Source organism: Pseudorca crassidens, chromosome 12 (assembly GCF_039906515.1).
Source record: "Pseudorca crassidens isolate mPseCra1 chromosome 12, mPseCra1.hap1, whole genome shotgun sequence".
In the NCBI taxonomy this organism is placed as follows: Eukaryota; Metazoa; Chordata; class Mammalia; order Artiodactyla; family Delphinidae; genus Pseudorca; species Pseudorca crassidens.
Window position 1 is genome coordinate 79,258,255 of NC_090307.1, and position 12,139 is coordinate 79,270,393.

At 41.1% G+C, this 12,139-nt stretch overlaps 1 protein-coding gene across 5 annotated transcripts in view; it reads right to left on the reverse strand.

Annotated features, from left to right (window-relative positions):
* Positions 1-831: 831 nt before the first annotated feature.
* The window catches only part of MED13L (mediator complex subunit 13L), a 297,225-nt gene continuing 285,917 nt past the window's right edge, over positions 832-12,139 (reverse strand). For all 5 annotated transcript variants that reach the window (XM_067700702.1, XM_067700701.1, XM_067700706.1 and 2 more), the window contains 5 exons: positions 11,722-11,898; positions 9,956-10,113; positions 7,132-7,293; positions 4,741-4,853; positions 832-3,671 (listed from right to left, as the gene is read on the reverse strand). In XM_067700702.1, the coding sequence (XP_067556803.1) occupies positions 3,539-3,671; positions 4,741-4,853; positions 7,132-7,293; positions 9,956-10,113; positions 11,722-11,898 (743 nt within the window). In that variant the 3' untranslated portion in view covers positions 832-3,538. The remainder of the gene's footprint in view (positions 3,672-4,740; positions 4,854-7,131; positions 7,294-9,955; positions 10,114-11,721; positions 11,899-12,139) is intronic.

Below are 12,139 nucleotides of genomic sequence, written 5' to 3' on the forward strand. Positions count from 1 at the left end.
AATAACATGGACACAGCTTTTTAGTCTGCAAAGCATTTCTCATGGAATTGCCCTCATCCCTCATTTGCAGATGAAATAACTGAGGCTGAGTAGTCTCAACACTTTATCGTTAGATTCAGAACAATGTATACTGCCAAAGAGTTGGAGGAAGATTAAAGACAAGATCTTTCAATGTATTCAAATTTCGACAGTAGGTTCTGCCAGGTCCTGTTTACTGTTTTAGCGAGAGCTTCTGCCCCCACAGGGGTTTTTCCTACGGAATGGACCCAAGGAGAAGAGAACAACGTAGCGGGTGCCATGCAGTCAATGAGCGCCTTGCTTGTGTGTGTGTTAGATGGCATACTACTGTCACCAGGCTGTGAACTGGGAAAACAGCAAAGCGATGGAACTGTTCTTTTTAAGGAACATCAAAAAGAAACTGGCTGAGACCGTGAAGAGAAAGCAAGTAGAAAACAGACTTGTAAACTGTTCTAGTATTGACCGCAATCTTAAGAGCTAGGAGACAAGTAGCTCACTGTTACACGTGTGATCACTGTTAGATGTGACCTACTCAGAACAGTTAAGGAACTAAACACCAGAGCTCCAAATCCAATGCTGTGTGTGTGTGTGTGCACGCTAAAACTGATCCAGGAATGCCCTTGTATCCTGGAATATGTGAAAACCGTCTGAGAACAGCTACGAGATGTGCTGATCAGGGGAGTAAAACTTTACGCTGGAAGGTAGAGCCTGGCTGCTGGTCAAGGACTGTTCATAATACTTAACACCTTTTGAATAGGCGTAGATCACTCCCATTACAAAAGCAGGATGGAAGGGGAAAAAAGCCACTCAACGTTTCAGTAATTCAATAATTTATTCCTCTAAAAAAGTGTGTAAAAGTATATAGCTCTCATTCACAAGGTATATATGAATGACATTTAAAATGGAGGCCTTTTAGTATTGTTTCTTTTTATCAAAGTCTTTTAGTGTACTGTACCAGCGCTATACTGTAGTTTTTTTAAATGAACTTCACATATTTTTGTATTCTTTCAAATTGTTTGCTATATATAAAAGAAGCTCACTGCAAAATGCTTGAAGGAAAAAAAGGAAACAAAAGAAATTCAGAACTTCCCAGAAATGTACAGCTTTTACATTTAAAAAAGGTTCTGAAATATACATACAAGCATGCTGGACAATCCCACCCCTCTCCCCTCCCCCATTTCCCCTCTTTAGTTCAAACCATGGTAAGAGTTCTGATTTCTGCAGAATTTCCAAAATTAAAAATAAAAAAAAAATAAAATAAGTTCTCACTCTGTAGCAAATCCAGGGCTTGTACATTTCAGATTAATTCAGTAAAAAACTCACAAGTAAAATAATGCATATTTAAGGGAAATATTATACAGACTTTTTCACACAGAAGTACATAATAAGATTTTTTTAAAATCTATTGCCATTCATTTATTTTTGCACAAAAACGTATAAATATGTCACCAGCTTTTCTTAACTTAAAAAACTTAAATAAAAGACACCAGATGAAAACTACCCTTTGCTGCCTTTTTTTTTTTTTCAATTTTTGTAGGGGTTTTTTTGTTTTTTGTATTTTTTTTCTTTTTTTTTTTGCTGAGAATTGGGTTTCTAGGGAAGAAAAGCCCCTGCATTAAAAACAGCCCATTTAAAAAAAAAAAAAATTCAAAGTTCTGATGAATTCTGGGAAAAAAAGCAACCCCAAAGTGGTAAAAGATTACAAATATCTACTTTACAATTTGTCTTCTCACCAAGATAGTTTTATACAAGTTTACAATCTTCATCATCTTATGCTCTTCAAAAGGCCTTGAGAATTTTTCCTTTCTGATTAAGAAAAAATAGCACTGCAATATTTTTAAAGTCAATTTTACACTGTACACATTAGATACAAATGGTTTGATATATCAGATTTTTTTAACCTATACACTGCGAAAGTCGACCCCTCCCCCCCAATTGGTGGTACAGAGAACAAAATTATCCATTTACAAGTTACTTCTCTGCTTTCACATTCCCACCACACAACTTTTTTTTTAATATGTTTTAAACGTTAGATTATTTCAAGAAAAATACTTTTACAAAATCATATCAGTTATTACATTTTTCCTTTTTTTTGTTAATAACCAGAATATGGAAGTCTCTTGGAAGAACTTTTAAAATTTGCATGATTCTCTCCACAGGTGACTAGAGCTCAACAGCCTGACCAGAGCGGCTCATGGGAGGCAAGCCCACGCCCACTGCCCTCAGACAGAAACGCACAGCAAGGTAGGGGTAGAAATGGAGTCCTAAAGACAACCCTCTCGGGCCTGGATAAAATACTTCAATTAGCCTTAATGATTTAAAAAGGCATGTTTTTTTAAAAAAAGTCCCACCACGAAGGCTCAACTTCAAGTACTAATTTAATGGTTAAGTTGAATATTTCTTTGAAATAATATTCCTATGGTCCAGAAAAAATTTACCATATTTATAACTGATTTTATGAGCAAACACTTTCGATTGTGATATATACATGAGTCCCTTTTGATCTAATGAGAGGAGAGACCTGGCTTTCAGTAAGAATTCACTAGAAAATATATTTCCATTGTGACTATATAAAACTAGTGAAGGTACTTGCCTCCATGGCTCTGGGTTGAGCTTGACTGCCTTCTGTATAAAAATGTCCTTCAGGAAACGCTGGCCACTTTTAATAAGGAATATGGCAGAATGTTTACCCAGTTTATTCTCAACAAAACCTACTGCTGGGTGGTTTTGAATATATTACTTGTAAGCAGGATCTCCCCGATTTGTTTTCACTCCTTTTCTGGCTTCTAGGACAGAGGTATGTAGTCAAAGAATCCTATGGTGGATCTGAGTTGGGTTTCAGCTACTGTACCTGGTCCTTGCGAATTAAAAAAATTAAAAGTAAGTCACAAAAACCATATGACAAAACAACCTAAAATAAATAAACAAAATGAAGATGTCTCCAGACCTTCTGTATCTACACACAGGTATAAAGTCAACCAAAGCACTCATGCCAATCTAGATGGGAGCACTAGGGAGACAGAAACCCCATTATGAAATCATGTACTTGAGCTGGTTCTTGTTTCTCAAAAGTCCCAGATTATGGAGTTCAGGTAACCCACAGGCCGTACACCAATAACTAGAGGATTTCATCCAGAGGGCTGAACTGCCCTTATTAAACAGAGGCTGAAAACACAGACTCTTGTGCAAAAGGATACTGTCTCTTCTGGTTCCCTCTTGAAAACCAACAACAAAAAACTTCCTGTGGCCCAGTGGTTTGGGGCCGCACACACCATAACACTGGCTGAAAGTCACTGCTTATGGAAGTTTCCAGGTCCATGAGAGAAGTGTCTGTCTGTGAGTCACTCTGGTAATGAACACTGCAGAAATGACATGTGCCTGCTGAGAAGTAATCACAGTGCAGGACTGTGCAGAGTGGTCTCAGGAGGAGGGAGTAGGGTATTTGAAGAGTGTAGCAGGTTCCTTGGACTGAGGTTGCGGGGAGAAGGAACTGAGCCAGAGAGAACAAGTGCTTTTCCAATTAGAGTATATTCATGATGGCGTTGTACAACTGAGTGAGCACCACAAAGTGGACGGGAAGGCAGGAGGTACGGTCCTGGGTGGCCGGATTGCACGTGAGCCAGGACAGAGCGTTGTACTGCTCCAAAACAAACCTGCCGGAGAGAACACACGGGTCAGGGCATCAGGCACGACAAAAGTTAAGGCTGGTCTGAAAGTTCTAACGTGCCAGTGTCAGCAGGAAGAAGGCCTAATATCATTTCATAAGTTGCCCCAAGCTCTTTCCCAGAGTTCGTTTCCTCATGTCCCCCCTTCCTTCTAGACCTGCACTGTCCAATATGGCAGCCACCGGCCCCCAACTCCGTGAACTCAGATATGCTGTACATAGAGAACAGGCACCGGGATTTCAAAGACTTAGTATTTAAAAAAGCATGGAAAACAGCTCATGAATATTTTTATATTGATTACTGTTCAAATGATACTATTTTTTATATTTTGACATCGTTATCACATGTTTTTATATAACCGATAAAGTTATTACTAAAATTAACTTCACTGATTTCTTTTTAAAACTTTTCTAGTAGCCACATTAAACTAGTAATTATATGTGACTCACATTATACTTCTATTGGACAGGGTTGCTCTAGAGGCCCTGGAAGCCAAAATCATGTAGATTAGGTAGGTTCTTGCTTTAACTATAATTTCCAAATCATTTAAGAGTTAGAAAACATTAGGTAGAGCTTGCGTATTTTCTCAAGGTACATGAGGAATGTTTACAGCCTGCTAAAGTACAAGACAAATCTGGGAGGTATTTCCCAGCTATGGAATTTATGTTTTACTTAACTTTATTTACATAATCTATGTCAGGGAGGGCAGAAAATGTTTCCAAAGTCAAGTGCTTTAAGTTCCAGACTTTGTCTTCTAACTATCCACCCCCTTATTCTGATCTATTTTCATCACCATGAAATGCCTCCTCTGAATGGGAAAAAAGGGCAGTTGTACTTGCACATAACTACCGGATTTAACAAAGTATGCTACACTGTCTGTCCTATGCAGGTATTGCGGGGGGATGTGGCTCTCACTGGCTAATCAGACAGTGCTCCACTGCACAAGAGGTAGCACCTCTTCCACAAATACCACACTTTAATTAAAACACCTTGGAAAAACAAGAGTAAAGTATATCATTTCAAACTCTACTGCTATGTTGCCTAGGTCTGAATCTACCTTAAAACATCAGACGTGGTTTTGGAGTCAAGAGGATGTGGAACCCGCTGAGAATTCCTGGCAGGGAGAAGTTCGTCCGTCTGTGCTACAGAAATGTGGTGATGTAGCGAAGCCTGGTGAAAGAACAAAGACAGTTACCTTCGTGGTCTAATCAACCATGGGGCAGAAATAAGGCCACGTCTACCAGAAGGAGATGCTCTAAAGTCCATTGTAGTCAGGGCTTCTATTCTAAGTCCATGAATTTAAGCTGCTCAGTAACCCCAATGTGATCCCAAATAACTCCATATCCCAGGGTAGAGGGAAAAAAAAAAAGCTAGCTTTGCAAATGGACTGAAAATAATTAGTGTCCCTCTTCAGGTTTTTTTTGTTTTGTTTTGTTTTTTTGCGGTACGCGGGCCTCTCACTGTTGTGGCCTCTCCGTGCGGAGCACAGGCTCCGGACGCGCAGGCTCAGCGGCCATGGCTCACGGGCCCATCTGCTCCGCGGCATGTGGGATCTTCCCGGACCAGAGCACCAACCCGCGTCCCCTGCATCGGCAGGTGGACTCTCAACCACTGCACCACCAGGGAAGCCCCCTCTTCAGGTTTTAATCTGTAGAAGGCTCCACAGTCGGGATGTGGCTGACTGTGTTGTTGTGGTGGTCTTCTATCCTGATCCCCGTACTTCATAACCGGTTCTGTGCTCTTCTTACAGCATCACATCCAAAGGCACCTGATGTCTGCTGTCATCAGAATATGACAGATCCCTGGATCCAGCAAGTACCAGCACAGTCCATCTACTATAAAGTTCCCCATCAATTTTTAACTTAACAGTTTTAGTATAGTTTTACTTTATTAATTGCAAAATATAAGAGGACGCAATATATGGGCTTCCCTGGTGGCGCAGTGGTTGAGAGTCCGCCTGCCGATGCAGGGGACATGGGTTCGTGCCCTGGTCTGGGAAGATCCCACATGCCGCGGAGCGGCTGGGCCCGTGAGCCATGGCCTCTGAGCCTGTGCTCCGCAACGGGAGAGGCCACAACAGTGAGAGGCCCGCGTACCGCAAAAAAAAAAAAAAAGAAGAGGCGATATAAATGCTTGATTCTCCTTACTTTTCAATTTTCTGATTAATGAGCTGCTGTTCTGGCAGCTTCAAAAGGTGACTTACAAATGTTTTGTTTTTCAGCACAACTATGAACCCATAGATTGATGTCAATCTACTGCCACCATTGTTCATTTTAATGACTAAATCATCCCATCCCTGGGCAATGGGAACCCCTCCAAGTTGGCTACTGGGTCCTTTGATAAGACTCTAATAATCTTTGGTAGCTTTCTTGCTTTTTAGGCATGACAGGATGTCTCAGGTACACCTCGAATATTTCTTACTTTAGCCCTGGAATCAGTCATTTCCTCAAAGAACTCTGGTTCTTTTGAATGATAAACAGTATTGAGAAACCATAATTGTGTCAATAAAGCTGTTTATTGCTGCTAGGCTATCATGGCTCCTGAGCCTTTTCAGTAAACAGAGCTAAAGAATGTGTATACTTTTCAGAGAAGAAAAGATAAATCTAGGTTCAGACTAGTAATTCTAATTGAGAGATTGCAGGATTTTTATATAAATCTTTGATTTCATAATACTATGTTAAAGTCATCAGGAAAAGAAAATTACTTCAATTGTTTTTGGTTTTAACCTTCCAGATTTGTGTGTGTGTGTGTGTGTGTGTGTGTGTACGTGTACGTGTGTGTATCTTAGTGATTACTCTGTAGTGGGACTTCTGCATCCAAAGGGAAATGTGCAGGGTTGTAATATTTGGCCTTCCCACCGTACCAGGGCCAGCTCCCCACAGCTCTGCCAATACAGTGTGTTGTCAAACCGTTGGCTTTTTGGCAATCCATGGATTTCATTCTAGGTTCTCTCATCCAAACTGGAAGTGACAGATCTTTTGTTTTTAGCTCTTAATTTGGATTAAAAATTTCCAAGAAATATACAGGAAGGCGCAAGCAGAAACATGGAATTTTTTAGCTGACTCCTGCCCTACTCTAAAAAGGAACGCTGACTGCCTGTGGCAGTGGAGGAAGAGGACAACTAGTCTTCATCATCCCCCCGGCGTAACTTCCCTGACCGCAGTGCCTTATACAGAAACACGTGGCCACCCTAGATGTGTCCTTTGGGCCGCGGGAAGTCTCCTCCTTGGGTGAATGTCATTCATTTCTTTGTGACATGGTTTTGGGCTCCTCTCCTAAATTCTGCTCTTCACCTCTACCTGTAATTAACATACCCTCAGACTCTTAAGTAGATGTGAGCGAGTCGGGGAGCAGAATAAGACGACGGTGCCCAAGGCAAATTCTAACCAAGACTGATTTTGAGCATAAGTCACTCACGCCCCAACTTCAAATACAACACCAAACCAACCTTGAGGAAGAGGGGACACTGGTTCTGAGCCTGGGGACACGATGACCAAAACCACTGGGGGAGATTCTCAGCTTTGGCAGTCGATACAAAATACCCAAGGGCCAGAGGCTGCTGTTTCAGCTCCTCAGGCGCTTCCCTAGAAAGAAGACGCTCACCCTGGCTCTGAAAAACAAAGTCCCAAAAGCATGATTAGCATTTATTACCAAATAAAGCTTTTTTAAAAACCAACTTTTTAAAAGAAATTGATATGACATATTAGTTTCAGGTGTACAACATAATGATTCTAACTGTGGGAAATAATCACCACAATAAGTCTAGTTAACATCCACCACCATACAGAGTTACAATTGTTTTTCTTCTGATGAGAACTTTTAAGATCTACTCTCAGTAACTTTCAAATATACAATATGGTATTATTAACTAAAATCACCATACATTACATCCCCAGGACACTTATTTTATAACTCGAAGTTTGTGCTTTTTGACCACCTTCACCCAACTTTTTATCAATTCTCCCTGCACACTGTAGTGACTAATCCCCTTCCTGGCAGCATCTCACACCAAAATGTCAACTGACCAAGAAAGGTCAACAGGGGAGGCAGTGTCTTTGCTGCACACACAGATATCTGATGAAAACTATGGCTCAGGAAGAAGGTACCAGTGAAACTAACAACATCAGCCAAGTAAATACAGGTTTCTTTTCTCTGTTTCCTCTTCTGCAGAATGTAAAATCTGCTCCGTGGCATTATTAGGTAATAAACTAAAAATGGAAAGAGTGGAATCTGACAGCTGAAGGTACCACCACACCCACATGCTCTTTCACCAGCAACCAACCAAAAATACACACGCACACCTGACTGTCCACTGTTAATAACGTTCTAACACTTCACCGGTATCTGACCTGCCAGCAGCGTGAGATCTGCTCCTGAAGAAGCCCTGTTTCAATTTACAGCAGTCCCGGTAATAAGGGACTCCTGTGAGAGCCACTGGGCGTTTCTGCAGTTGACATTTTCCTTCTTTGACTCTTAGCTAGCTTCGAGAGTTGAAAATGTACCTTTTATGCAAAAGCAATAATAAGTCATCCATTTGTTCTCAAAAGCCTTCTGTTTAAGGAAGAAAAAAAAAATCCTCAACTACTACACCAAGTTGTATCATTTCTGAGTTGGTTAAAAAATAAAAACTTACTGCAACCTTGAACAAATTTTTTCTCCTGTGGTAATTTCTTAACTGGATATCAAAGAATGTTTAATGGTTCGGAACGAGGAAATGCCAAAAGCCTCTCAGGGTCACCTGGCTGCAGGTGCTCAGGATTAGAAAAGGCCACCTGACCAGCTTCAGCATAGTACTGTTTGAAGTGTGACATTCAGTGGCTTGAGGTGCCAACACAGGGAGAAAATAAAGCACGCCTCTGTTTCTCACAAAACTAACACTACACTTCAGTTACCAATTCTTTGTTAACGGAGGAGCTAAATTATAACAACCAGTACTGGGAGGTAGCTGCTATTATTTCCATTTCACAGATAAGGTAACTAAGGCTGAGAAAGGTAAAGTAAGCTTGCCCAAAGTCACAAAGCTAGGAAGATGTTCGGCTATAATTCAGAGCGATATTTATCAAGCTCCAGGGCATGCATTCTTAGCTGCAATGCTATTTGCCTCTAGAATTCACGTTAATCCTAAATTAAAACTATCCCGTGTAAAATTTGTGTTTTTGGTCCCCATCACAACAATCTCCAATGAACCAATAAATTGTCATTAACTGGCAAATGACTGGAGGAAACAGAGACATTTACAATCCCTTCCTTGCAGAAGGGAGAATTAGGGGGCAGGCAGTAACATGAGGGCAGTCTACTGAGGTGGCCTTCCCTGGTTTCATCTTCTCTGAAACTAAAGTTTTCAATCTTCTTTTCTCTAGACTGTCCTTCAGTGAACTCAGGGCTGGCAATAAAAGTCCCACCTGACAGAAACCTAAGTCCTCGAAGAACATCTTTGTGCCTAATGAGTGTAAGCAGGTTGCTTATACTTGTCCAGTTTAAGATATTAGACATAGCTATTTTTCTGTGTCTTAACCCCTCAATCTCTTAACATTTTAAGTAAAAAGTGTAATACAGTGATAAGGCATGAATCACCTAGCTTTTAAAGAAACTTAACGTGAGCTGATGGCAGAAACTTTAACGCCTCAATCGTCTGCTACTTCACCTCCAATATCCTGGGATATTTAAAGGTGAAAGCAGCTGTAAGCCCTGTTTTTCCCTTGATAATGCTGGTACTAACCTGCGCACTTCTCCAAACTCAGCCTCCTGTGGGCTCCTCCCACTCCCGCAGGCTGGCCACAGAGAACACCTAACACGCCTAAATAAAGGCGCCATGACCTAAACCAAGACCAGTTAAGCTCCTTTCCGAATTAATTAACCATCAACAATGTGTTATTCAATTAACACAGTTACTCTGAATGTTAAATAAGCAGGGTTATTGAACTAGCCTCTGAAAAGCCACTGTTCTGGCAAAAAATTAAAAAATAACTGGGAAGCAGCAAGCAACCAAAATTAATTTTTGCTCAGAACACAGTAACTGCATAAAACCCTTGCAGCTGTAATGGGACTATTCTGATTAAACACATTCATCAGGAATAATAATAACATTTCTTTAGAATTCCTGCTTTGTTCGAAATGGAACTACAGGGTCGCTGTCCCACACTTACTCCTCTTGTACCAGGGACCAAGACCATCAGGGAGAAAGGTGCGTGTAGTAAAAGACGACAGCACTTCTGGAGGATTTTCCTGAAGGCTGAGGTGGTTTTAAACAACCTATTTCAAGTCGTCCTTACCCGACTATGCTGGAAGTGAGAGCCCACACCAATTCCAGAAGGAGAGCCTGGGGAGGGAACTGGGGAGGAGTTGGGAGAGGAATGGAGGTTCCCAGTCATTAATATGCCAATATCATTGTCCATATCATCTGGGAATGGAAGGTCAACAAACATGTCATCTAGAGGGAGAGAAAAAAAGGACAAAAATTAAAAAGCTAATCCACAGCCCCAATTTAAACCAATGCACAGTTTATTGGCCTATGACTATTACAGGCATGTGTTGTTAACAACTTAGTAAGGCTTAATGCGTGCCCACTGGGTTCAAGGTGCTGCAAATTATTCTTGCATTTTGTACTCTCTCCAATGATCTCCTAATGTGAGGTATTAACAGAACGGAGAAATAAAGAACGTAAAACTCTGCACTCTGCATAGCCTCCAAAGGCACATAAAAAGAAGGCAAAACAGCTAAAGAAGCAATTTAATTATTAAAGTTAAAACTGACACCATCCAAGAAAACAGCAGACACCATCTATGCATCCAATTAGCATCTAAAATACTTAAGGCTGAATTAATGCATGTTAATAAGTGTGAACTTGCCCTCAAACTGGAGGCCTATTATACGAGCAGATCAAAGCATGATGTTTTTGTTAAGAAATCCTCTCTCCCATATCATAAAAGTAAGGTACATGCACAGCAGAAAATTTGGAAAATTTGGAAAAAGAAAAGTATAAAAGGGGAAACCCAATCACCATGAACATTTTTGCTGATCCTTTTTCTGTATTTATTATTACACTGTGATATTATATGTGTTTTCTATATACACACACGCAGGACAGTATCCTTTTACCCTCCCCATTTAACAGGAGTAAATGTTGGTAGCTGCTAAAAATTCTTCAAAAAACAATGCAAACGGCTGCATAATATTGAACATTTTACAGTTTATAAATAATCATTGCTTAACAAATGCCTTAAGATATTCAAACCATAAAAATCTATTAAGAATAATCAAATAAGGGGACTTCACTGGTGGCGCAGTGGTTAAAAATCCACCTGCCAATGCAGGGGACACGGGTTGGAGCCCTGGTCCAGGAAGATCCCACATGCCACAGAGCAACTAAGCCCGGGTGCCACAACTACTGAGCCTGCACTCTAGAGCCCACGAGCCACAACTACCGAGCCCGCATGCCACAACTACCGAAGCCCAAGTGCCTAGAGCCCGTGCTTCACAACAAGAGAAGCCACCGCAAGGAGAAGCCCGCGCACCGCAACGAAGAGCCACCCCCGCTCGCCGCAGCTAGAGAAAGCCCGCGCAGCAACGAAGACCCAATACAGCCAAAAATAAATTACTTAGAAAAAAATTTCAAGACTAATCAAATAAGGAGTTGTTTTAGAGCAAGTTAGATTCCCAATGATCAGCTAAAGACAGGTGCTATCTTCATACTGCCTAGCAGTCTTCATACATTTCAAATCAGATCAAGAAATCTTTATTGAAAGAGTGACACCCATGTACAGGACACTATCAAGCAGATACTATTTTTTTGCCGTTAATGAAAAACAGGAGAAAGTTAATTACCCAAGAGAGGAAAGTGTTTATTTGGTCTTGGCAACAGTGCAAATTAAATCTTCAAAACCAAAAAGATTCTCAAACCTTCAGTTCCCTCTTCACGTTTCATATGCTGTTTACTACGACACAGAAGAACCTGCAGCGGCCAGGCGACTCTTTACTCTAGCACTGTGTCTTGCTGAAGGAGCGGAGCCGCTCTATGCATACAGGGTCTTCCACTCACCATTGTTGGGGCTAAACCCATCTTCATTGGGATAGTTGGCTGGAGCCACTTGGATGGTTGACGATGTTGGGAACACCAAGATGTGTGTACAAGAAGCATCTTGAGGGGTGTTAAGTTGAGATGACTGCATGTTCAGTGCAGTACTTCGGCCAAAAACAGAGCCCATTGTGACAGCATCTTAAAAAGGGGGGAAAATGTATCAATGCCTTTGTGCAGCAGTGAACAACTCCAGAAATGACCCGAGCTGGACTGCTGTGAGTCTGACACAACCGCCATGATGGGTACACATTTACAGTTGAGCCCACTTGTCTAAATATTTCGAGAAACTGACTCAGAGCAGATAGCTATGATAACTCAAGCCACATTCCACACTGGCAAGGTTAGGAAAAAACTGGATTGAGTCAACCAAATATGTTTT